Here is a 27,435-nt window from a genome sequence, read left to right as displayed (position 1 = left end):
TGATTGGAAGTACCCGCCCCTTACGGTGTAAAAAAAACTGCATCATTCTCTCGTCCAATGAGAGCCCGAGTTCAACCCATGTGTGTATTGTTTAAACTGCTCTGAACTGCCAGTGCTTGTTCGAGCAAAAACTTTCCCAGCACAAGCGATGGCGGCCGCAGTGTCCGTTAGCGCAGCTGCCAGAGACGAGAAACCCTATGCTGGGCCTAATTGTGGTTCCCGTCCACTAACGTTATATGAAAATTACGGTGAAATTGTACAACAGGAGCAATGGGGTTTGGGAGAACGAAGCGACCCAGATGCCGAAAGCACGGATGAAAATGCATCCACGAGTAGTGAGTCCCAAAGAAGAGCTGACGATGAGTTGCCTGTTTTGAGCCCAGAGGAGATTGAATGCCGATTAGAGAGAACTCGAAGAGAGTTTTACAATCGGCGGAAAATAATTATAAAAAATCTCCCAAACGACATAACTAATCAGGTAACTGTTTACATCTTCTCCATATCTAGAGTCTGATAAATCAAACATATGGACGGGTTGTTAGCGATGGGTAAAGCTAGTTTTCGACCGCTCTAACTGGCCATACGGCATGGTAAAGTATGGCCGCCCTTCTGTTAGTCATCCAGATTACAAAAACATCCATATTTCGATGACTTTCCGTGTCCCTGTCTGTGGGTATTTGGTCAGGTAGTGTGCTTATCCTACGATGGAAGCATTAGGCTATGGTTTGCTGTTTAAGGTAGCGTGGTGGTCTGGGGGAAATGCTTCAAACTGTATTCCCACAACTTCCTAACTCTCTGCATGTCTTTTTTCATACTTTTAGTGAACCAAGTAAACATTACTGCTTTAGTTTAGTAACCAGTGGCCACTTCTCTGTGGCTTAGCTGTAGGGTTTTGATTATTGCAGAGATGCGATGTGAGTGAGGTGAGGTCCTGCCCTTGGCGTGCTATGTGTCGTCAAATGGCCAGCCCTACAAATCAGTACGTTTGAATTGGTCAACGTGCTAACCTGCCCAGCTAGCACTTAATTTACTGAGCTGTATTATTTACACAGTTTAACATGGTCCTAGCGGCCATCGCATACAAAAAATAAGACTATGTCTGACAATCAGACTATCGTATGTCGGATCTTTCAGCAGGGAAAGGTCTTGCCATCTCTGGTTTTCAAAACTCACTGACTCATTAACTTGTATAGAGCCCAGGAAAGCTAGTATGCTAGTAGGTTGCTGTCTAGCTAAAAGCCTCAACTAGTCAGTTGCTAACCACCTGGGCGTGAGGCTAGTTGGCTTGCTCTTTCATTCTCCGGCCTTTCTGGTGTCATACTCTGAACTAGGCGAGTTTAGTAAACACAATGGCTCTAAATTATCATTTTCAAACACCAACCAAAATGGCCAGTAGATGTTTATCTTACTCGTCAAACACACACACTCACTAATGGGTCAAAGTGACTAGTATACGTTAGTCTTTGACTTTTCTACCAGCCAAACCGATTTTCACCAGCATTTGGCAGGTTGAATGTGGATGGTGTTAATGTAGAGCTCTGGTCATCACTAAGTCGAAAATTTGTGAAGTAACTCGTGACAGTTCCTCAAGTGCTAAATAACTTTGGCCATCAATTGTATTGTCACAGCTTTACATTTAAAGGGGAGTAGGTAGTTAGTGTTGTTCCTGACAAATATACAGGATTGATATTTAATGATCCATGTGACCCCAGGGTTGCAAATGAATTAAGTTCTCTGCTGTAGTTAGCCTGCTTTTTGGAGAGTGGATTGTCACTGTTGTGTTGGAGAATTGTCGGATATATTTGTAGAATCACTGGAATAACATTTTAGTATGAGCTCCTCAGGTTCAGATGATGCGCAATTGCTTAAACTCACTACATGACACATGTGGTGGATTACATTACTTGCTCAATAGTTTGGTACAGCGCACAGTAGTGTCGCTGTGGGTGTATGTTCTTTTTTTTGTTCAGCTCTCCAAAGCCAGCCACTGAATGAAATTATGTAGGAATATGCGTGACCCGTGGCGAAGCGCAGTGCGTGCACATGGCATTGTTTGTCCACGCGCACGTTGGGAGTTCCAGATGACGGCGAAGCTACGAGGGCCACAAAAGGTTGAAGGCGCAGGAACAAAACCCTGCTCATTCAACCGAGTACAAATGAACGTTCTGGAATGGGTCGCACACGGGTGGAGCTGTTATAACGAAGATGCCTTTGTGACCTTTGACCATTTTTTTGGAAAGTGATCTGTAAATGGGTATACATGTGTCTCAACGAACACCATTGAGTTTAGTGTTTGTTTTGCCATAACAATGTAGTACCACAATGGTTTGTCTCACCAAATATTAAAATGTGCTCCAATTTGTGTTTTTGTTTTTGCAGGAGGTGCACGAACTGCTGAGCAATTATGACCTGAAGTACTGCTTTGTTGATAAATACAAGGGGACCGGTATGTGTTTCCTGGTCATGGTTATTGTAATGTTGGTATTGATGGCACATCTGATATGCTTTGATTCATAGCTGCATTACCGCCACAGGTTTTTTTTTCAACCGTTTACTTTTGTTTTTAATTATTTCAGGTTGGCAGCGTGATATACTTTTGTTAAATAATGTTCTATATCTCCAGACAAAACATCATCAAGTCTCTTGATTAAGGAGAGGAAATTACATTTCAAGTGACTCGGTCTGCAGTCATGTTTTAATTTATGTGGTAATTGTACAAATTCCCCATGCTGATTGTTAACCATATCTACTTGAATATGTAGAAAGAATTGACTAAACATCTGAGCTAAAGGCGATTTTAAGTGGGTACATTGTGACCAATGAAGTTCTCCATTTTGCATAGTATATACATAACTTTCCGTTCACCAAAAAGATGGTAAATTAACTCATTGCCAATTAATGAATGACTTGTATAACCCTCCTCTCGCCTGCGGGTCATCACAACCAGTTTTCAACTTTGACTGTGTTGAACCCCTTATGTTTAGTCTCTTGCATCAAGGCTTCTTGACTGTCAGCCGCCTCTATCTTAACAAAATGAAGCAGAACCATTTATTTTTTTTGTCTAAATTCTGTAGTAAAAAAAAACACGAGTAGCTTATAGAACAATCATCATACAGCCAAAACTGAAATAAGAAATGAACTGCTAGGTAAAACAGATAAACAGCTTCTCTACCAATCATTTGAGCTCTTGGTGCAGCATGACATCATGAGAATGGGCATAAAAGCCCACGAGTTTGGACTTATCCGTGTCATTTTGACTTTTGTGCGTCATTTCGGATCAATTTAGTCTAGATTAAATTGTGACGCTGATTGATTTAACTTGAAAATCTCTCTTTAAACATCTCTCAAACTTTGACATCTGGACAAGTGGCCTACCTTGTCCTCGCCACTTGGTTTCTGTTTGAGCAAATCACCACCATTTCATGCTTCTACTTGACGTATCACTATAATGTGAACTATCAAAATTTCACACAAGCCTATCTGAGATGTTAGTACAAATTATGCTAAAGTTGCAGTGCGTCCCTCTTAACGTTTTTGTCATCTTGTCATTTTAAAATCATTCATCTTCGCTCGTGCAGTGACTGTGTGCAGCTTTGGTTGGTGCACTGGTTGGCTTGTGAAATTTTCCTGTGGTCTTTTTAACTTGTTACCTTAGTTTTTCCGTTTGTTTAGTTTTGACAGCTCAGCTATTTTGTAGCCAGGCCGCGCCCTCCTAGTGACGCAACACCTTAGGGCGTTGCAACTAGTCAGGTCAAGAGCAATGCAACCTACTTTCTGAGTTCCCGCAAATACGGGAACTCCTTTCACTTTGCCGGGAAGCAAACAACCATAAGCAAACCAAGGGAGATGGGTCAACCGTGCCGTTTGGGAAATGTGAATTGTTGTGCTCTTGGTCAGACCAAGTCTGGAAGAGATTTGAGCGTCGATGATAAATCAGGCTAGCTATGTTGTGGTGTTGGCTCATCTTCCATATGCTATTGGATGGAAGTTTGTAGTTGAAGATGAGTGAGTAAATGTTTGTGTTTGTTTGTTTTGCAGCGTTCGTCACGCTGCTGAACGGGGAGCAGGCCCAGCATGCCATCAGCCAGTTCCACCAGTTCACGCTGCGGGAGAGGGAGATCTCCGTGCAGCTGCAGCCCACCGACGCCCTGCTGTGCATCGCCAACCTGCCCACAGCCTACAGGTACTGTGTGTGTGGTGTTTGTTTATTTTTCGGTATTTTTTTCCCCCTTTATTTGGATGAAACAGTCTGATTGGAAATGGGGGGGTGGCTTCAGAAGGGAGTCGAATCCAGGGCCCCGGGTATATGGTACGGCACCTTAGCAGAATGAGCCAAGGCACTCCGTGCTGCTTCCAGGGCTGATAGTATTCAGGCTCCATGCCTGATTTCAGGCTTGACAGAGTTTGCAATTAAAACACAAAACAAAAAAAACATTGATAATAATTAGCCATTAAGTTATTCTTATCTCAGAAAGTGTTACAGGTTCAGGGTTTTCTTCTACTATCAGGCTTGAATAATGGTCATACACAGGCTATTAAATGTTTGAATAATGTGTCAAAATAGGCCTACGGTGCGTCGCTATGCAGTATCTTGTCGTTGTCTTCAGAGCAGGGTGAAAAAGTTCAGGATCAGGATTTTTTTTCAACATCACCCCTGTGCTTCTTAAAAAAAATGTTTACTTATTTTTCCTTAAGTTGTATGGTCAGAAACTGGTTTGCTTTCAGGAGGGTTTACTTTGCATGCAACACATGTCTTAGTGTCTGTCTAATTATCATGATGGTCGTGATATGATGATGGTATTTGGAAGGATTCCTGAAATGTAGGCTTATGGATATTTTTTTTCTCATGATTCCAGCCAGCAGCAGTTTGAGGAGCTGGTGCGGCCGTTCGGCAACCTGGAGCGCTGCTTCCTGGTGCACAGCGCCTCCACTGGCCACTCCAAGGGCTACGGCTTCGTGGAGTACATGAAGAAGGACTCGGCGGCGCGCGCTAAGTCGGAGCTGCTGGGCAAGCAGCTGGGCTCGCGCATGCTGTACGTGCACTGGACCGAGGTGGGCTCGCTCACCTTCCCCATGCTGCACTCGCGCTGCCTCTGCATCGACCGCCTGCCCCCCGGCCTCCTGAGCGCCCCCGACCTGCTGGCCGCCCTCTCCAACACCCACGCGCCCCTCTTCTGCCAGGTACGCTATGGTAGCCGGGTAGTCGGGCAGTCAGGCCAGGGAGCCTGGGAGTAGTGGGTGGCTAGCTAGATGGATGGATGATTGGTGTTTTTTGGGGAAGCCTTTAGGCTAGTGGTGTGGGAGGTGGATTGTTTGGGCAATGGTGAGTCTCATTGGCCCATGATTCAGGAGAGACAGGATGCAGAATGAGTCAAAACGCCCTAAAGGAGGTTTGGCACTCACGCTTGAGTTAATTTAGGCAAGTTTTTATAATGCTTTTTTTCCCCTCTCCATCCATTTGGCCTCTGTGTGACCCTGGTTTGTGGTAGTGCTCTGGATGTGTTTCACAGCACTGGTTACAGCTGCCTGCTTTACTCACTGGCATCTTGCATGTGCAGTACATTCTGTGTATGTATACATTCTGTTGTATGTATTTATACACAACCATTAAGTGTTTTTTTGAAGCCCTTTTGCTTTGAATGATTTGAGGCTTTTGAATGTGAATTTTAAGGTTTCGAATGTGAATTTTCAGTAGCATGCCATCCTTCATTGTGTGAGGGTTGAATGCTTGTCCGTTATTTTGCATCCTTATGAGCCAGCCAGTGCCTGATTCTTAGTCTAATTGAAAAGCCTTATGGGCACCGGGCATGTCTGATTGGACGACATGTAAAGGACTGAAAACATGGCGCAAGCTGGAGTTGGTAATGGCATTCATGTGCTGACCTTCAGCAGCTGTTGAAGGATGTCAGAATATGTAGAGAGCTGTCTAAAATGTGGCTCTTGTGTTGTATATTTATTTATTATTTTCCTATTGCAAGGCTAATGACGCTGGGCTGTGCTAAGGGTGGATGGCTTTGGCTGCCTCAGTCAGATGGCTCCTTTTGTAATTGGGCTCTGATGGCTCTCTGCCTGCGTGATTAAAGGGGATGCTGGCTAAATGTGACTAATGAGCTCCGACTCTGCTTTTTTCCCCCCTTTTTTTGATTGCTCTTCTGAACTCATTCCAGCCAGCCTGGCCATTCTTTAGTAAAATAGATGCAAATTTGGCTCTCCCCAAGCACTCACCTTTGACCTGCTTCCACTTTATCTCTCTCTCTCTCTCTCTCTCTCTCTCTCTCTCTCTCTCTCTCTCTCTCTCTCTCTCTCTCTCTCTCTCTCTCTCTCTCTCTCTCTCTCCCTTATTTCCTTTTCATCTTCCTCTGCGTTTCCCCCGTTACGCCATTGAGTGAGTGTTTCTGTAGCGATGAGGTCTGTTGGTTTCTATGACGATGAGCACCTGACTCTCCCAGGTGCCGTCTGTGGGTTGGCTGGCCTCTGGCCCTGCCGGCCTTTCTGGAATGAGAGGGGGCAGCTCGCCTCGCACTCCGACTTTTTTTTTTTCGCTCTCTCGCTCTGTGCGTTTGTTTTCAAATGTTACCCACACACCTGCTGTAGAAAGTGGGTCATATTCAGTAGAGGCAGTGGCAGTGTTGGGCTTTGTGCTGTGTGGTAGCCCCCTCTGTCTTTGTGTGTGTGTGTGTGTGTGTCATGTGAGACCACGCACACACACACACACACACACACACACATGCACATGCGTACGTACACAGGTGGAAGGTCATGAAAGCACAATTGGCAGTCTCTGAAAAGAGGAGATGGAGAGCTAAAGGGGGTGGTGTGAGCCGCTCGCAGGCGCTTGCCTTTGAAATGGGGAGGATTTATCTCTGTCACATGTACAGACACATCTGCTCTTGAGTAACTAGCCGGTGGCAGTGAGGCTGCCTTTGAAAGCAAAGCAGAGCAGGCAGCACAAAGGCATCCATATAGTACAGTCTGTGTGATGCCTGTTCAGGTTTTTTTTTCCCTATTTATTTTATATTCCAGGGAATCGGCTGATGTCGTGTGAAAGTTTCTCCCCCAAAGCGCACAGCTCTGACGTATGTCCTCAAACTGACATTGTATTGCCTCGCTCAGTCAGGATTGAGTGCTGACACAGCCGTTTTGAGACGTACGAGTGCCGACTTTAGTCATGCATCAGTGCCTTGTTGCTGTGCTGTGCTGTGGGGTTTGGGGGGTGGGTGGATGGAGTAGTTGATATGGGGTATTGCACAGCGTAATCTGATTAGCACGCTGCTGTGCTAATTCACTCATTAATTTGCCTTTATCGCTCTTTCTCTCCATTTCCTCTGATATCTCTGGCTCGCTCTCTTTCTCTCTCTCTTTCTCTCTCTCTTTCTCTCTCTTGCTCTTTCTGTGTGTCTCTCTTTCTCTCTCTCTCTCGCTCTTTCTGTGTCTCTGGCTCTCTGTCTCTCTCTCTCTCTCTCTCTCTCTCTCTCTGGCTCTCTCTCTGGCTCTCTCTCTCTGTCTCGCTCTCTCTCTCTCTCTGGCTCTGTCTCGCTCTGGCTCTCTCTGTATGTCTCTGTCTGTCTGTCTGTCTGTCTGTCTGTCTGTCTGTAGCTTGCCCAGGGCCAAGATGGAAGTTTCCGGCGCTTCGCGGTTCTGGAGTTCTCTACGCCGGAGATGGCGGAGGAGGCTCAGAGGGTGGCTGATGGCCGGACGATTGCTGGCACGCACATCCGCGTCTCCTTCTGCGCCCCTGGACCACCGGGCAGGAGCATGCTAGCAGCCCTGATAGCTGCACAAACCATGGTACGCCTCCAAACCCACACCACATGACCGTACAGTAGCACCAATTGATTTGTCTACGATGTCTTTACTGCAACATGCAAGGTCCAGGCAATCTCCACTAACCCCCTCCCCCCACACACTTGCGGGTGTAAATCACAGCTTCCATGGCTATACGATTCAATATCGATATCTTATTATTCGATGCAATGCACAACGATACGATACAATTCGATGCGACTTTTTTTTCACTTATTTTTACACTTCTATTATGTTATGGAGCTAGGGCATTGGGCAGTGGTCAGCGAGTCGGTTATTTTCAGTATTTCAGAATGCCCCACAATGCGATTCGATTCAATCATCCGATTTATATTGCGATCTATATCGATACATTTCAACACACACACACGCACACACGCACACTTGGAGCCTCATGGAAGTTGCACAAAAAACAAGTGGCTCCTGCTATACATGTATCTGGTACCACTGGTCAGTTTCCACATTGGAGGTCTGTCTTCTTCCCCAGCCCCAGATGCAGGTTAGGGCCACATGGATATTTCTTTTGACCTTTATCAGATTCTTGGATTGATGAGTTTAGATGGATTCTACTTAAAGGATAAAGTGAATGTGTCAGGAGTGTTTTGATTCTCTTGTCGCGTTGTTGACCCATCTCTGCCCCCACTTTCCTCAGCAGTACTACCCCGAGCACTCGTGGAAATTACACGTACGCAATTTTTCTTTAATGGCACAGGCGAAGTGGTATTAAGGCATTAACTTTGAGAGATGATGTAGCTTAGTGCTGCGAGTGTAGGATGATAATTTTCTTCAAAGGCTATGGCTTTTTTTCTAAGGCGCTCGTGAATCTGCAGGGATGAAATGTCTAGCTGTTGAAGACTTTGGCCCATGCTGTAGGTGGATTGTGTTGGCACAAAGCAAGAATGTCACGCTTACGGAATGCAAATCAGGAAAAACTTTATTGAAAAGGAAAGAAAAAAACCAAAAGAACCGAAAATGGTATAAGACGTGCACGCCTCCTTTACTTGTTGTACCTTTTTGTGTAGGTGCAGAGTTTTGGTGCCATGTGGGTGATTCCTGCATTGTATTTCTCAGCATTAGTCTTTTAATGGTGTGTCTACAAGCCCCCCCCCCACTTGATTCTTATTTGATTAAACTCGTTACTTGTGTAATATTTAGTTTAGCCTGGAGGGCTGGTGAGAAAATGAGACCCCGTAATTCAATTCCATTGAAATCGGCTTTAATAAAAGGAGTTCCGTTTTACTTTTTCATCATTACCACGGTAATCCTAATTTCATATGTTCATAATGCAATAATAGTTTTCAACTGTGGGTGATGTTTAAAAATGGCCAGAGAAATTGGTTGAGTCTTGTACCCTAAGCTTGTGCTAGGGAGATTTTTTTTTTATTATTATTATTTTTTTCTCCATCTGGCCAAAACTGTGATTTCCCCAGAACTAAATATCACTGGAGTGTCTGGACTCATCAGCCATGGTGCAATAAACTTTAATGTGATCGGGGCAATGAGTTTGCTCGTTTTTGTAGTTCTCGTGGCGCACATGTGAACGCATTTTTGCTGCATGGCATCTACTTGCGCAAGGGCAAGCATTTTGATGACAAAGATTTGATGAGATTTGGAAGACTGGCATTGTCAACATTTCACTACTAATGGAAATGCAGCACAGCCATCATTTCAGGGCGCCAGCTAATGTGACAGGAAGTCCCAGTAGTTTAGTGTAGTTAAAATAAATAAAGTTAATTTCCTTTAGGATCAATACATTTATGCAACTCTACTCAGCTACTCAAAAAAATGAAAATAAAATTGCACTAGTTGAGCTCTGTCTGTCTGGTCAGGGACTTCTGAAGCTGGCACCACGCACGCATGCACATGCACTAGTGTGTTTCATAAAACGAGTCCCAAGCGGGTCATACAGTAAACCCAACCGTGTGCACACAGCATGTGTAGTGTTTGCGGCTGTGCACTGTTGGGGTTGGTGCGTGTCTAATTGCATATAATCGTTCTTTGCATTAATGCGTGCACTGTTGGTCTGTGTGGTCTCTGGCTCTGTGTGTGTCTAAATGTATGTAATCACTCTGAGCTCTAATGCTGTGTGCGTGCGTGTGTGCCCATATGTAATGGTTCTGTGCTCTAATATGTGTGTCTGTCCAAATGCATGTAATGGCTGGCTGCTCTAATGCGTGCGCTGGGTTGGTTTGTTGGTCCCCAGGCGCTGAACCGAGGCAAGGGCCTTCTGCCGGAGCCCACGGCCATGCAGATCCTCACAGGCCTCAGCAACCCAGCCACCCTCAAGATGCTGCTCAACCCCCTCACACAGGGACGCAAGCAGGGTGAGACACACACACACGCGCGCGCATGCGCACACGCACACTCTGAAAATGACAAACATACTGTACCCCCACTACAAATACGGACGCTGCTCAAATGACAAACGGACACACAGACCACAAATGCACAGGGGGCACTGAGATATCTATACACACTGCCTACACTATTCCACTGCTTGAGACACAGACGCACACATCCACACTGCATTGAGAACCACTATACACACACACACACACACACACACACACACACACACACACACACACACACACACACGCATATCCTACACTACTCCACTGCTTGGGACACACACACACACACACTATAGCACAGTTGTTAGTCATCAGCTCCTGGGTTGGACACACAATTAGCATGCCTGTCTGAAGCAGTCAGAGGAGATGGCTCAGTCTCTCTGGCTTGCAGTCTTCTTGCACACATGCATATATGCACACACAATGTCACTGCAGGGCAGAGAGGCTAACCGAGGGAGCCAAGAGACACAGGATGACCTCGGCTGCTATTGCATGCTGTTCCCTATCCTGTTACACGCTGTTTCTTTCTTTCTAAAGTTTTCCCCTTTTTTCCACCAACATCTACGTTTTGATAATTCAGTTTGTTCATCCAAGTTTGTTCATCCTTTGTCTGTCTCTCTCTCTCTCTCTTTCTCCCCCCCAGGTCTGTTGGGTGCAGCTCCCCCTGCCATGCCCCTGCTGGCTAACCCGGCCCTCTCCGCTGCCCTCCTGCAGATGCTGCTGCAGAACCAGGCTCAGGTCCAACAGCAGGTACCGCTGCCCTCCCTCCTCTCCTTTCCCTCCCCCACCCACTGCCTCCACATCTACCTCCCTGTGGCCCTCTAGCCGCAACCCAGGGCTACCAGCTAAAATGGCCAGTAGATGCTAATCTTACTAGCCAAGCACAAACTCACTAATGGGTCCTAGTGGCTAGTAAGTTGGTCTTTTCTACCAGCCAAACTGAAATTTTACCAGCATTTGACCGGTTGGCTGGTTTTAATTTGGAACCCTGCCGCTGCCACAACACCCTCCTTTGCTCACCTCACCCCTCCACTCTCCATGCTCCATTCACCTGCTTTTCTTTTCCCCCATTACTCATCTCTCCCTCCTCTGCTTCCCTCCCTCTCCTTTTTTTTTACCTCTGTCAGCAAGCATTTCTCGGAAACCCTCTCCTCTGGACACAGGTCCTACACAGTAAAGACAGCCGTCTTCTACATTGTGTGAGTGATCCGTTTGTGTGAGTGTGATGTGAGCGCTGTGTGTGTGGCTTTGGTAGTTCTAGAGTTATTTTTTTATTATTTTGCTCTGAAGTGGCCTTTCCCTCCTGCGTTGAGTCAGACTGCAAAGTGCATAGGCATGTAGCAGCCCGGTGGTAAGTTGGTTTATGTGCTGTTTTTTTGTTCATGCAATAGGAAAGGTAAGTGCACTGGACCATGTGCGTTAGTCACATTGCCACATGACTTCACAATCACTCTCTCCCTCTCCCCCTCTTTCTTTCTTTCTCTCTCTCTCTCTCTCTCTCTCGTTCTCTCTCTCTATCTATCTCTCTCTCTCTATCTATCTCTCTATCTCTATCTCCAGGCTGGGCTGCTTGGCGAGAACCCCTTGGCCACTCACGCTGCTCTCCAGCAGAGCCTCAACATGCTGGGCGAACTACCTCAAAGTAAGTCCCCAATCACCACCTCTCGGCATTCTGGGATAGCCTCTCTGGAGTGGTGTCTGGGCTAGTCTGTTTCCATCCGCCTTGCTCTATATTGCCTAGACGGACGCTCAGTAAAGCCATTGATCTGTCTGAGCGGTGTGCTTGTTGCCTGTATGTGGGTCTCTGTGGTCTTAATTATACTGGGTGGCTGAAAAGGTTATTCCCAAGCCCAGAGCTCTCTGCTCTTCCGTCCTCTAGGAGTGAGTGTGTGTGTGAGGGAGATCTTTACCACCTGCCAATGGCCACATTGCTACTTTTAGCACCTTTTTTTTTTACCACTATATGACTGAGCAAGTCTTACAGGCAGTTTGCACCTGAGGGACCCCATCAATTTATCTTTTAGCCATTTTTGTTTTCCCCCTCCCGTACAGTTTTTAGCTTTGTCTGGAGTTGTGTAAAACCAGTGATTGATTTTCACCTGGTGGTTCTTTTGGGAGTAGTGCTGTTTTCCCCAACCCCAGACTGCCAGAGGAGATGACTAATACTGGCTGTTGGCTATTGGCTGTGTCTTGTTCACATTGTAAAGAGGATGGCTACATTAGTTAATGTGTTTAACCTTTATTTTACCATTCATTCAAGACCATTGCAAATCATTAAATGAAATGCATTGGCATGAGTCACGTTTTCCTCCTCCCTATTAAAGTATGTCCAGCAATGCAATGCTTCCCTTTAGCTGCCCTATGACCCAGAATACATAATTGTGTGGGTCAGAAGCAATCGTCATCACAGGGCAGACCCAGACATGTTCATGTATTAAGCAGAAGCTGTCTTCGACACTCATAGCTTTGCAGATGGTTAATACTTCTCTAGATGTCAGAATTGCTTAATTGTATGCACTATTACAATAATCTGATCGCTCATAGTTTGAATTGAGTTCATAGTGGGAGAAGGCTTTACCCAGATTTTATTCTTTCTAAAGTGTTGACCATGCAATAAAAAGTCTTGCATTGTGAATGTCTCTGAACCATTAGTAGTGGTTGTCTCATGCTTGTATTGTATGTGCCCTCTCTCTCTGCATCTAGGCAATCTGGTTCCAGGTCTGACTCTTCCCACGGAGTCCCTGGGCCCCATCAAGCCCCCCTCCATGGGCCGCCCCCTGGCCCGGGAGCAGGAGTCCCCCACCCCGCCCTGCAGCTTCCCCTCCACGCCCTCCCCTGCTCTCCAGGGCCTTCCCATGACCCTCCTGGGGGGCATGCTGGGGGCCGAGGCACCCGCCGTGCCAGGGGTAAGCCACGTCACTTTGTGCCTAGCACACTGTTAGCAGAGAGAGATTCCATTGGCCCATTGTTTCCGGGTTCTACAATTGCAAGGGGGGGGGGGGGGGGGGGATCCCCCTTTAGGCAGACCTAAGGACTGTTCTATTCAATGCTAGGAGTATTATGACATGCCCCTTTAGGCAGACCGGAACCTGGTCATGTTAGGTGCCCATAGCAACCTATTACATTGGCATATCTCTATACTTAAAGAATCTCTTCTGTTAGTGCAGTATATTAAAATACAATTACCTTATTGGTATTGAAGGGGTAAGGGTTGCCTTCACGGAATGTAAAGCTTTACGAATTCACTGCACTCCAATTCGCCTTTGGCTAAACCTCGCCCTCTTCAGTTACAGTTGCTCGCAGGTCGGACATAAACGTTCAATGCTGAGATATCAAACGTGATTTATGCAGTGACTGCAAATTGCAGCAGTTATTCACTCATAATAAATAAAAAACGCATTCATAGTATTGTGAATATAAGTATTTAATTTCTGAACGGTCATGCGATTCATCACAGCTGTTATGGGCTCTTCTATGGGTATCGATATTTGTAACCAGCACCATGGTAAGCTGAGCTCGCATATCTTTTGAGCCCTGACTCAAACTTGCTAGACGAAAACGAAATCACACAACTTAATGGCTGTAGTCATCTTCAAAGCTACCACAGCAATGTGTAACATTAACGTTTGGCGTTTATATCTTCAGTAGCTTAACAAAGTCACGTCCATCAGCTGCTAGTCAAAACACTCCTGCCGTGACCGATAGTTAACTTTGCTAGCGGTGTTTCTTCATTAATTAGGTCAGAAATCCAAAATCCTACTCTGAAACAGGTTCGTGGTTTGCTTACAACCTTACTGAAAAAGGACATGAATGAGATGGTGTCATGATCGGAGCACACAAAGTATGTTTTTGATCCGTGTGCTTTCTAGTCGAGTGTGAGGCTGCCGAGACCCTTCAAGGCAGACTATTCAGCTGCTAGTAATATTAGTCCGGTTTTAGGTAAAGAGGAAAGTGATTACCACATGTTACATCTCGGGGAAACTTGGACATTTGTCACAAATACCCCAGGCACAATTTCCAATCATATTTTAATAATAATACGACAGTATCTCGCTAACTACTTGAAAACATGCGATTTCAGCATTGAGTTCAATGGAGCGCTGTCAAAACTGTCCGAGGTTTGTCCGAGGTCGTCCTTTTGCTGCGCTGTGATTGGTCAAAAACCACTTTAGGGCGGGCCTTAGCCAAAGGTGAATTCCAGATGATGCCACTTGATGTTTTCTACATTGGTATGGTCTACTGGAATGTAATGCTGCTTTCTGTTTGGTTGCATTCTGTTTGGTTCTTTGGCATGCACAGCTTGAAAGAAGCTGTCAAAAACGGTTATAAACTTAACTTATACATAACATATCAATGGCTCCACCTCGTTGATTTAAAAGCGTTTAATGCCATTGGGTGTTAATCCTCACTTGGTGTATTCGTTATTTTATTGTTCAAAATTGTACCTTACCAACTTTGAGGCCCTCTTTGAGATCCAGTTTGAAGAAGACCAGACAGCCTAAACGTCACTTCAACATTAAAGCGTGGTGCAGAGTGTGCTGCACTCTATTTTCATTAACATTTGTATGCACAAGAAGCCAGCACCTCAAGAAGGACTTCATTGGTGTGCGATACCTCTTTTTCATTAAGGGTACAAATTGCCTTCACTATTTACGTGCAATGGCTTTCGAAAGGTTTATGCTTTGTGAAGTTCACCAGCCATCCAACAGCAAATTTGTCAGTTACTTTGTTTGCAAAAGATCTCATTCTAATATTTAGCTGGTGCTAATTTCCTTCCCTCCCTACTTGCGTATGCGTGCAGTGAGCTGTATGGGATGGAAGGTTGGGATGATAAAGATGAGCAAAGTGTAATTACTTAACAGCCTTTTTGTCTGCTCTGTGTGTGTGCGGGGAGGTGACATCCTATTTCACCCATCGCTTGCTGCTTCTGCTTCAGGGGAGCAATGCTAATTATGACCTGCACTGATGGAGCCTCAAACCTAAGCCGCTTCCCTTTTATATTTACCCAATGTTCATTTAATTTATATATATATAATATAATATATATATACTGCAGTGTTTGTGCCAGGACGACAGGACCTTTTTTTATTTCTGATCAGGCGTGTATTTTGTAGACGTTTCCGCTGACATTTAATTGGGCCGTCACTTGGGTGATAAGGTGAGGGCGTGTGACATTTCAGCTCATTCGATGTCCCTTTGTGCCAATGTACAAATGGTCACGCTGATTCCTCCCCAAATTGCAAACCATTTATACACTTCTCTCAATGAACTTCAGTGAAGGCAGTAGTTCCAGAACTTATTCTGTAGGTCTCCCCACTTACCACTTGGCACAGCCCTTTTGCAGGCAAAGCTAGTTCAGGAACCGATTCACTCTGAAGTTGTTGAAAATGACACACAAAAGGAACTCGAGACGAGACATGGGGCAAGTAACGGCAGACAATTTTCTGCAGATTCTCACCCAGAATTGCCTCTGCTGCACCCATGGCACGCTTAACAATTCCCTAAACACCGGAACCTATTCTGTCGAGTAATTGAACTGAGTTGGAGACCCGACACTCCAGTCTTCTCTTTTATTGACTGTTTGGCTGGTGCAACTGGGGATAAAATTTGCTTTGTCTTTGCTGTTTGTGAATAATTTGATTCATTTCCCATCAACCCAAACCATCGTGTGCTTGTCATGCCTGGCTGCAAGTCAGTGTCAAACTTTTATAACTTTGCTGTGTGGAAGTGGAACTAATTGTCACTAGTGAAAAGGCCAACATGACTCTTGATGGGTCTAAGTGGCAAGTTTTTTTTTCAGCTATCTGCCATGTGATCGATCAGATATGCCAAAGGCTGGTGGTTGTGATTTTGTCCTGAATTACTGAATTTCATCACCATCTTGATTGATGATGAATGACATTGACTGAAATTTTGAGGTTGAATGAGAAACTGGATTATTAGTATGCTTGCCATGCGGCAAGCATACTATTGTTATTCCCCCGTTTCCAGCTTCTTAATTTTCTCCTTTATTCTACGAAACCATTCGTTTTGAAGAACCGCTCAAGATAGAAAATCCGTTCAAACACCGAAACGTTCGGCTCGATAAGACGACCAGGTTTTGTATTTCACGGGGGTAACTCGAACTCTGTAGCGCCACCATCAGGTCAAAATTTCAAATTGTAACATGCTGTAACTTTTGAACCATTGGTCAGAATTTCAAAAACTTGGTATCTCTGGAATCCTTGGACCAAGTCGAATCCATTGCACCCTATGACGTCATTTTCCGCCTGGAAAGTTTTTCCGCCATTTTGAATTTTGTGAAAATCACTAAAAATGATGCCCCGCCCACAATTTTTGACCGATCGTCGTGAAAATTCTATGAGGGCATCTTCGGACTGAGATACATCTACCCTAAAAATTATGGAACAATTGATTCAACCGTCTCCAAACAGGAGCCAATCAAATTTGGCGGCGAAGACGCCAAAGAGGAAGTGAGCTTATATCTCGGCAACGGCTACTTGTATCAGAACCCAACTTCATATACATCATCAGGACTTTCCCCAGAGGAGACAAAACAATTTTCGTGTAAATACACCACTAGGGGGCGCTACAATAAGCAAAAACGTGTTTTTGCCGATATTGGCCCGTATTGACTTCAAATCATCAAACGCTTGGTATCATTGAAATCCTTGGGTCAAGCCGAATCCAACGCATATTATGATGTCATATTTATCATTATGAATTTTCCGCCATTTTGACATATTCAAAAATCAATAAAAAAGTTTTTATCAGACCACCATTGGACTATTCTGCACCTATGCTGAAATTTACAGAGCAATAGCTGAAAGCATCGGCGCACAGCAGCCAATCAAAATTGACAACAAAGGCAAACGCACCGTCGAAACAGGAAGTTAGCTAATATCTCAGCAACACCTTGACAGATCTTAACGAAATTTCACACACATGAACTCCAGTACACCCAGAGAGTACCTACCGACTTTGGTGCAACTCGGCCACTGAGGGACGCTACAGTTGGTGAAAATGTGTTTTGGGCAATATAGTATATGCAAAACAGGAAGTAAGCTCATATCTATATGGTTAACTGTATGTTGTGTATGCATGAAGGGCAGCATATGCATTAAGGGCAACGTGTGCATGAAGGGCAAGGCATGCATGAAGGGCAACGAATGCAAGACGGGCAAGCATACTCCAGCATTTTCTGTGAGGAAATGCAATCTAGTTTTTAATTTTCATCTTCTGTCTACGAACGGTTCGTTTTGAAGAACCGCTCAAGATAGAAAGTCCGTTCAAAGACCGAAACGTTCGGCTTGATAAGACGACCAGGATTTGTATTTTTCACAGGGGTACCTCAAACTCTGTAGCGCCACCAGCAGGTCAAAGTTGCAAGTACATTACATACTGTAACTTTTGAACCGTTGGTCAGAATTTCATAAACTTGGTATCCCTGGAATCCTTGGGCCAAGCCGAATCCAATGCACCCTATGACGTCATTTTCCGCCTGGAAAGTTTTTCCGCCATTTTGAATTTTGTAAAAATCAATAAAAAAAATGCCCTGCCCACAATTTTCGTCCGATCGTCACGAAAATGTTATGAGTGCATCTTTGGACTAAGATACATCTAAACTTAAAGTCCTGGAACGATTGATTAAACCGTTTTTACACAGGAACCAATCACAGTTGGCGGCGGAGACCCCAAACAGGAAGTGAGCTCATATCTCGGCAACGGCTACTTGTATCACAACCTAATTTTATACACATATTCGGCACTATCCCCAGAGGACATGTTACGACTTTTGCGTAAATGCGCCACTAGGGGGCGCTACAATAAGCAAAAATGGTTTTTTGCCCATTTTGGCCCGTGTTAACCTCAATTCATGAAACGCTTTGTATCGCTGGAATCCTTGGGTCAAGCCGAATCCAACGCATACTATGATGTCATATTTACAATCATGGATTTCCCGCCATTTTGACATATTCAAAAATCAATAAAAATGAAGCTCCGCCCACAATTTTTGTCAGCTCGTCCTACAATTTCTATCAGACCACCATTGGACTATTTTGCAGCTATGCTGAAATTTACAGAGCAATAGCTGAAAGCATCGGCGCACAGCAGCCAATCAAAATTGACAACAAAGACAAACGCACCGTCCAAACAGGAAGTTAGCTTATATCTCGGCAACGCCTTGACAGATCTTAACGAAATTTCTCACACATGATCTCCAGGATACCCAGAGGGTACCTATCAAATTCAGTGCAATACGGTCAATGGGGGGCGCTAACATTAGTGAAAATGTGTTTTTGCCAATATGATACATACCAAACAGGAAGTTAGCTCATGTATAGATGGTTAACTGTATGCAGTGTACGCATGAAGGGCAGCATATGCATGAAGGGCAGCATATGCATGAAGGGCAGCATATGCATGAAGGGCAGCATATGCATGAAGGGAAATTCATGCATGAAGGGCAAGTCATGCATGAAGGGCAAGGCATGCATGAAGGGAAATTCATGCATGAAGGGCAAGTCATGCATGAAGGGCAACGAATGCATGAAGGGCAACGAATGCAAGACGGGCAAGCATACTCCAGCATTTTCTGTGAGGAAATGCAATCTAGTTGTTATTGTTATTAATGGGCTTTTTCTGAACGGGGAAATAGGGGCGCTCCACCCTCATACCTCCGCGGGTGCACCCTCATACTACTTTTTTTATATATATATATATGTATGTATATATGAATTACTTTATTGAGCGCCCCTTGTAAGTTTCCCCCTTCACCTCCCGCAACCTGCTATGATGCTCCCTCATGCCAAAAATTCTTAGAAAAAGCCCTGCATATTAATATTATTTTTTGTAAGAGCATTTGTCCAAACAAGTTAAAGGTGGAGTTTGTAATTATTATTTTTTTTAGTACTGGTAGTTTATTTCCAGAATGCCTGCCATTTTGAATTGGCAGTTGTAGACCTCTTTTGCTGTAAAACTGACTGTACTTTAGTCAGACCAATAGTTATGTTTATTCATTAGTAGTGAATTGGTCTTTGAGAACGTGTGAATGACCAGCATGCCTTTTGAAATGGATGACTAAAATGACATGCTCTACCCTGTTAAAATGTTGCCAATTAAATGTGTTGCCAACAGTGTCGTGTCACATCACTGTTACCATAATGAGCTGAGCCAAAATAATGTGACTTCGTGCCGCAGAGCAAGCATGTTGTTTATTTATAAATGTAATATGGAAGGCTGAACTTTTCACCTGCTCTCACTCCTACGCTGTCACTCCACTATTACGTATGTTTTTGTTTAATCTATTAATTTCTCCATTCCTTGAGGGGGTGAACATGACACTGATTCTGTGTCATAGTTGTAAATGTCAGGGCACACCGGGTTACTTGCCATTTAGAGACCAGTTGGTTTGAGCAGTCCCTGTGTTCTGATCACTACCTTAGTGGGAGATTTTGGAATGTACTGTTATAGTACAAAACAAATTTGGTGTTAAATCAAGTTAAGGCAGCATAGTTTTAACAAGTGTTTTTGTTTTCCCCTTCCCAATGTCTAGTCTCTAAGGGATCCCCTGAAGGAGGTGGGCATATCCCAGAATCCCTTCCTCAACAACCCCAACGTCTTCCCTTCAGCTGGTGAGTTGACACCACAATTTAGTACTGCAATGAAAAATGCATCCATTTTACAACATGCCTTTTAAGAATTATTTATTTATTGTTCTCCATCAATATCTATGCTCCAGTTACTTCCTCCTTCCTTGTTTTGCATATTGCACTGTAAATGCCTTATTTTTGTTGGACCAATGCTTCTTCTGTAAACATGGGTCCCTTCTGAAGTTTCTTTGAGGACCCTTTTCCAACATGAGATTGGCTCATCGTAACATGTACATTGACCAAAATCAATTCCTCCAATTTTGGATATTTTCTCTCCCTCGCTCTCCCCAGTGACCACCAGCAGGCCCCACCCCTACAACCCTGCCTACAGGAAGAGGGCCACAGTAAGCAGTGGTGGCTCCGCCCACAGCCAGCGCTCAGGCCACACCCTCCACTCCACCTTCAACCTGCGCTACCAGGACTCCTACACCCCAGAGTACCCGCCCCTGCACCAGGTACGCCACCCATGTCCACATGGCACACAAACATACTATACAGTACATACAGCTCTAGACAGCTTCACTAAGTTGAAAGCAACTGGGTGACTTTTTTTAGAGCTTAAAGAGGTTATAACTGCTCTTCAGAACTAAAGTAACCTTCTACCCTTTACCTGCATAATCCACCGCTTCCAAAAAGTCCACACAGGTAGTGATGTTATTGTGGTCTTCCTGCAGGCCTTGTCTGATGTAGTGATTTTATTTTATATTCCCTCCCTTTATAAATGTGAATTATTTCAGCAAGTCTTGATTGCGGTCTGCCATCTAATAACCCAAGTCAAGCAAACTACAAATTTGAACATTTTCCAGCTATGTGTGTCCGGGAGAAAAACGAATAATCAACTGAGTAGTTTAGGCTGATGTCTGGTTTTTGCCGTTTTATACAGCGTTTTCTGCCTGCTCTGTCCAGTTTTCATCTATATGACGTTAAGGAGATGTTACTAGTGCTGACGTGGCACTTGGCTGGTGTGATTTTCCTGTACAAAGGCAGTTTTTATGTGGACTGGCGGCCATCTGTAGTTCTAAAGCAGCCAATTGGCAGCCGTCTGCCAGTTACTTGCTGACCTTGGGACCTCAGTCTTTCTCTCCCACCTTCAGCATTGCGTGACTAGAATACATTGCCGCCCATACAGCATTTCACTCTGGTTGAGGAAGAGAGGTGGGCAGCCAGGTTGTGTGGATTGTGATGGCGAGTGAATTGCGTGATCTCCAAAACACAAATCTGCACTGAAGTCAAAGATGCAATATTTGTGTAGGCTGTGTGAAAATCTACCATTAGAGGCTTTTATTGTTCAAATATTTTTAGTGTGCAACCCTTGCTGTAATGAAATCTGATTTAATCAGTTTCCAATGTACTGTAGGTGAACTTCTGAACAGATATGCACACATTCAAGTTGTCCTGCCTCATATTTCAGCAGCAAAGTATGAGCTGGAGATGGGCCAGCTGACCAGTTTAAAAAAAAACAATACTGTGAACCAGAGTAGGTGGTCTGATTGCTTGCAGATCTGTGCAGTAGTTTGAAGTTCTGAAGGGTGGGTCTGCATCCAGGCCATGCAGTCAGTGTTTCATGGGATGTTTGCCAGAGCAAACTCTTGTTTACTTTGTGTACTAATTTGAGTGTGGCTGGCAGACGGGAGGCAGCCTTTGATTTGCTCAGCCTCACAATTGGTCGTTTCATCATTCTCCCTCTTGTGTGCCACTCGGATAAAAAAAACAAGAGAATGAGGTGGAGTTGTTGGCAGGAAATAATGGCTTAGATTGCCCATATTTGGCTTGTCCTGGCACCATTTGTTTCAAATAACTGGCAAAACAAAGCGTTCACGAGCCCGCTCTGCAGTCATTTGTGTTTTTTATTATTATTTTAACGGTAGGGACACATACACGCGAATTTGCGAACTTTGCCATTCATTCCTATGAGAGAGGCGATGGCAAGCGAACAGGGGCGGAGCGAAGCGAAATTATTAAAGAAAGTTTAATGTTATGCAAATGAGGAGCGAATTCGCCTGCCGCAGCCCAATCAAATCAACAACATAACTGTTCCATTCCATTTGATTCGCCGCGACAACCTGATGACGGTTGGATTTCGCCTCTCTTCGCTTCGCCTGCTTCGCCTCCTATGTGTCCCTACCGTAAGATACAATGGCGGCTGAACAACCTGCAATTTCATCTTGCGTGCACACACACACTGCCTCCAGCCCTCTTGGTAGTTATTGTCCACGCTAACGCACTTTGGTGACTGTGAATCATTTCTGTTGATCACGGTTATTGCATCACTTGCATCAATGTAGATGTGGGTTGGAGACAATGCAGCACTGTGATGGGGTAGGCTTTACTTTTCATCTTGAAGGGAGGGACTGAACTACTTTCAATCTGCTTTTCTCCACAGGACCCTCTGTCCCACCTCTACGAGCCAGAGTCTCTGGATTGTACGGCCTTGCCAGGGTTTGGTGTCCAGGTAAAGGATAGATGATTTGCATGCACGCACACACACGCCTCCATCTCCATCAGTGTCGCACTGCTTAGTGATACTGAACCATTTTTAGAAATAAGCTTATATTACACCTCCCCTTGAGTTAAATAATCCAGTTCTTCCAGCTGTTCTCTGAGTATGGCAGTGCAAATTTGACCTCCAAGCTAACAGCTAACATTGAATCCTATGAGACCAGTTGGCGAGGAGAGGTGTAAAATAAGCTTATTTCCAAAAATGGCACAGTATCACTTCAAAATATGAATGCTTTCTAATTTTTAGCGGCAGTATGCTGTCTGTGACTGTATCCTCCACTGTCTGAACTGATCTATCTCTATTGCCTCATCCTGTGCTTGGCCCAGCAGCCCTCTCGGCCCTCCAGCTTTGGTGAGCAGCTCACCTCCTTCCACTACCCCCCCAGCCCTCCCCAGTCCCAAAACTCCTACTACGGGGCCTACGGGGCTCCAGTCGGCGCCACCCAGCTCAATAAGGTACGCTACCACAGGCCTCTCTGCACTGCGCCTTGTTACTGTTACTGTTAATGGCATTTGCTGTTACTTGTATTTTAGGTGTCAAAGTGCATGATTTAATTACTGAGTAATGGTCAATGAAGTGTATGCTACTTGTCGTGTCTGAACCAAGTCTCCTGTTCTGTTTGCCACAACTCAAGACTTAAGAGACATGCCACATCAGACCATAATGACTGAAAAAAGTCCTGCAATTTCAATATATTGCTGTAGCTTGATACTGAACTATTTCCTCTTTTTTAATGAGGACAGGGATGTGAATATGAATGAGGGGTAAAGGCAATGATGCTCAATGTAGAAAGGGCAAGAATAAAGGTAGTGGAGAGAATGGTGGTATTAAAAGTGGTTCTGACAGTTCATTGCTTTTGATGCTGGGTGGTGCTGTCCTAAAAGACGACCACACTCTGGCACACTAAAGCATCGACATTGTGGTGATGCCGCAGCACTCCAGCAAACCATCCCACAACACAGCGTAATCAAAATCGCTGCTCCCCTTTCATATGGGCCTTAGTGTGCTGAATTTAGAGATGCGCACCCATGACATAAAAGCCTCTCTGAATACGTCAGCAGCCCTGTCAAAGTCCCCAATTGATTTGAATGCATCACCATGGCTGAGCAACCGTAAAGTTTGACGGGGCATCTGGAGTATGGGTGTGGTGAAGGGCTGCAGGGTCTCTCTGCGACACCTTAAAGTGTAAGCCGCAGCAGATGTGCCGCTGCGCTGCCTGTGATGTCTTCCCTTCCTCGCGGAGGGAGGATAAGCTGGGGCTGCCACTCCCCCGGGGAGAGGAGGCTGTACGGTTGTTGTGGTGGCTTATTTACAGCCTCGTTACAGATGCACCTGATTCAGCACATCCTGTCTTTTTGAAGAGCACCGGCGCGTTTCAAGCCGCCGTGCACTTTTTTTTATTATTTAGTTATTTGTATTTTATTTTTAACAGTAGATAAAGGCACTGCGGCAAAGCTTTTGAAAGATTCCTTCTCCCTTTTAGTATTCATATGACTAGCAGGTCTTTCTTGCTCTCAATTTTATTTACAGAGCACACACGCATACTCATAACAAAAGGCTGTCAGTATGTACATGGTTACTACAAGTGGATGGTGCGTGGCGTTAACAAAGTCCTTATCTGTGTCTCCGCAGGCTGTAGGGATGCCCCCTCTAAGCCACAGCAGCGTGTTCTCCGCCGCTCCAGGCAGCGAAATGAAGGTAAGGGGCCCGCTCACTTTCCCCCCCCCATCCCCTGTCCTCGTCCTGAACCGTGTTCTTGTGTGCTCATGCTCGGAATCCCCTGTGGTGGATTAACAACATCCTCTTTTATATGCTAATCTGTAGGCCTGTGGATTGCTTCAAGTTAATGATTGCAATTATATTGTTTTTAGCCCGTTTGTAACTCTTGCATGTTGCCACCATGCAAGCGGTTATTGCAATATGGACAGCCAGCTAGCGAGTGAGTGGTGCATATGGCCATAAATGTTCCAAAAAAAAGGTGCTTTCTCAACATTCCAGTCCATCTGTAAGCTGTGATCTAATGAGGGCGTTAACATGACGACACTATTGGGTCATCAGGTGCCTAGTTTGTTGGGTACCTGGATATGAATAATCCATTCAGGGCCCCATAATGGTCATAACTGACTGGGAAAGAGCATATTTAATCCAGCTAGAAACCGGGTTGAACTAGATAACTATGGTAAAGGTAGTAATGAGTGATGAAATTGGTCGAAATAATTTTCCATCAAGCAGTGAGTATCTATGGCCATGTGGGGGAAAACAAGAAACATTAACTGCACCAGTGTGTCTACTTAAGTGCAGTGTGCTGCAATATGTTTTGATTATACGTGTATGATTTTGTTTTTGGAGAAACGCAGATTTGTTTTTTGGGCAACCATCTCACCCCTCTATTTCTAATTTTCCTTTCTCCATCCCTCTTGTTTCTCTCCTGCCTCCACCCCTCTTCTCCTCCTCATATCCAGACTCCGGTGGGTGGTCAGAAGCGTCTGTTCTCCCGGCTCATCCCGTCTCCGGAGCCCAGCCCTGAGGGGGGCTACGTGGGCCAGCACTCCCAGGGCCTGGGGGGCCACTACGCCGACTCCTACCTGAAACGCAAGCGCATCTTCTAAAGCTCTCCCGCTGCGTACACAAAACGAGAGGCGTTGGGGAAACGGGGCTGTGTGTGCGTGTGTGTGTGTGTTTCTCCCCTGTTCGCACAGAGGAAATCCATGTTTTATGGGGCGGGGGACCTCCTCCTCCTCCCCTACACCACACCACACCTCAACTCTTCCCCCACCCTGCTCTTCTGCCTCTGATGTGTACACATGCCTCTGGCATTGCCCTGCAGGCCCCTCTAGGGGGCAGTCTCGCGCTCCTCTGGGATACTGTGTGTGCGGCAGTAAATGGGATTTGTTTTTGTTGCGTTCACTTTCTTTTTTTTCTTTTTTATTTAATCATTTTTTTGTGTGTAAAATGTTTTCCCCAGTATATGTAAATTAAGTTTTTAATTTTTTAAGTTTTGTGTATTATAATTTTTTAAAAGAAGTTTCCAGAAATATGAGTTAAAGCAGGTCCTATGCAGCACAGAAAGGTTACCTTGTTTTTTCTTCTCTTCTCGGGAGTCCTTTCTTGGCTTGACTTTCTTTTTTTTAATCATTAGCTTGGTGTGTGTTGGGTTGTTTTCAGTTTTATTTAGCAACTTCCTGGTCAGTAATATTTTTGTGTGTGCGTGTATATATATGAATAGCTGAATAGGATGCTGCTTTATTATTATTATTTTTTTCTTTCTTTCTCCCTGACTCAGGGGTGGCGTAGAGAATGTAACCTGGACTGGCCTGTCTGGTGTAGCCAGTGCTTCTTAGCCAACATGGTGTCTCTCCTTGCTCTTTTTTTCCAGTCTGTTGTATGTGTGCCTATGTCTCCATCTCTGTCTCTGCTAAAAATAAGATCTGGCCTGTCTTGTCTTGATTCTGTTTTCATATCCACTCGCCACACAGTTTTTGTCTCGTTCTCTTTTTTTTTTTTTTTTTTTTTTCTCACCCTCTGTTCCCGTCTGAGATCTTTCAATCCTGTTATCGATTCAGGTTTACTGCACTTGAATGGTGTGGTTATTCATTTTCTCCACTCTCCCCCTCTTTTCCACGCTTTCAACGCACTCAAAGCTCGGGTACTCTTCCTCTCACACAACACATGTCCTCTTACTTAGCAGGTCTCGCATACAAGTTCCCCTACAGAAGTTCTTCTCTGTTCCCCTAGTTCTTTTCTGTTCAGTTTCTGTTTTTAGTTTTTTTGTTCTACAGTGGTGCCTGACCGTCTTGTTTGTATTGTCACTTGCACTCGTGCTCGGCTGTATGAGATGTTCTGGAGTATTGGTTGTTCCTGCAGCTTGTGCTTGGGTCGTTTATTTTGGACACCCCTCTGTAGCTTCAGACTCATGGGCCTGAGCCAACACTTGCCCTGCACCCCCCCCCGACTATTTCAGAAGCCCCCATAGCCGAGGTGGGGTGAGGAGGTTTAGCCTTTCTGCTCTTTCTACCGTGCCTGGACCTTCAATGCCAAGCTCCTTCTGTTAACCACCACCACCAACCCCCATGTCTTCTGCCTCTTCCTCACTCTTCTTTCCATCTCCCTCCCTTCTTACACCTCCATCTTCCTCTCCCTCTCTTCCTCTCTTTCCTCAGAGCTGCATCTTCCCTGCTAGCCAGCAGAGGGAGTCTTGTTGCCCCCCCTGTGGTGTCCAGTGGTCTCCCTATGAAACTGCAAAGTGCTCCACTGCTTAACCTGTATTCAGGCCTCAAGTGTCTTGCGTGGACATCTGTTTTGGAGCAGGCAGGACCTGTGCTCGCCTCCCCCCCCCCCTCCACTTCTCAACTCCACTTCTATGGTTATTACTTAGAGGTTTCTGTCTGACGATGCTCCACCCTGAGACTCACTGCGATAAGGGATGTGTCTCTCCCCACTCTCCCCTGCAGCAGTCAAGGGAGCTGAGGGGGTGTGATCCAGTCTGGATCATGGACCACCAGGTCTTAGTGATTCTTTTTAAAGTTTAAAAAAAAAGAAGCAAATCCCTGTTCTTATGATAATCTGGTTGACATTTTGATTGTGATAACCCCATTACCTCTACCACCTCTAATGTGCTCTGACTGACCACAGATCTTTGGAAGCAAAAACGGGAAAAAAATCAATCTGTGTGCCTGAACTTGCCAGCCATTTTTTTCTGTTATCTATGCTGTAAAGCTTTACATCTACATTTAACCATCTTTTTCTCAGTGTTCTTTTGCTGTGTATATACTTATGCGTGATATTTTTTTTCTTTCACAGACCTGTTGTCTTATTTTTTAACCTTCCAGAGTATACAAATTCAAGTTGAAGTCTTTTTTTTTCCCTCATTCTGTGATGAACAAAATAACAAGGGCTGATTTCCTCTTCAACCAAATGTGTACATTTTTCAGTCTCTGTGAATGTGTGTGTGTATGTGTGCGTGTGTGTGTTTGCTCGAATGTGTGTGTTTTTCCTTTATTCTGTGTGGACCAACTGGTGCTGCTGTCCAAAGAAACGTCACATTTCTCAAAACTGGTCTGTTTGTCAACTGTACAGCTCTTTTGTGGAAGTTTTTGAGCAAGTAAATGTTATTTAAGTTGGCACA

At 44.8% G+C, this 27,435-nt stretch overlaps 1 protein-coding gene across 2 annotated transcripts; it reads left to right on the top strand.

Moving 5' to 3' along the window:
* Positions 1-114: 114 nt before the first annotated feature.
* On the top strand, positions 115-27,435 carry raver1 (ribonucleoprotein, PTB-binding 1). Of its 2 annotated transcripts, none has more exons than XM_063187239.1 (15): positions 115-478; positions 2,380-2,446; positions 4,039-4,183; positions 4,857-5,181; positions 7,597-7,788; positions 10,007-10,127; positions 10,801-10,907; positions 11,718-11,799; positions 12,861-13,063; positions 19,714-19,792; positions 20,102-20,265; positions 22,194-22,262; positions 22,640-22,765; positions 23,943-24,008; positions 24,773-27,435. In XM_063187239.1, exons 1-15 carry the CDS (start codon positions 149-151, stop codon positions 24,917-24,919), a joined length of 2,223 nt encoding a protein of 740 aa, XP_063043309.1. In that variant the 5' UTR covers positions 115-148; the 3' UTR covers positions 24,920-27,435. The 2 variants fall into 2 exon arrangements, with proteins under 2 accessions (XP_063043309.1, XP_063043301.1); XM_063187231.1 differs by having other exon boundaries at positions 22,637-22,765.

This window comes from Engraulis encrasicolus, chromosome 2, assembly GCF_034702125.1.
Source record: "Engraulis encrasicolus isolate BLACKSEA-1 chromosome 2, IST_EnEncr_1.0, whole genome shotgun sequence".
Taxonomy (NCBI): domain Eukaryota; kingdom Metazoa; phylum Chordata; class Actinopteri; order Clupeiformes; family Engraulidae; genus Engraulis; species Engraulis encrasicolus.
This window is presented reverse-complemented; position numbering and strand designations above follow the sequence as displayed.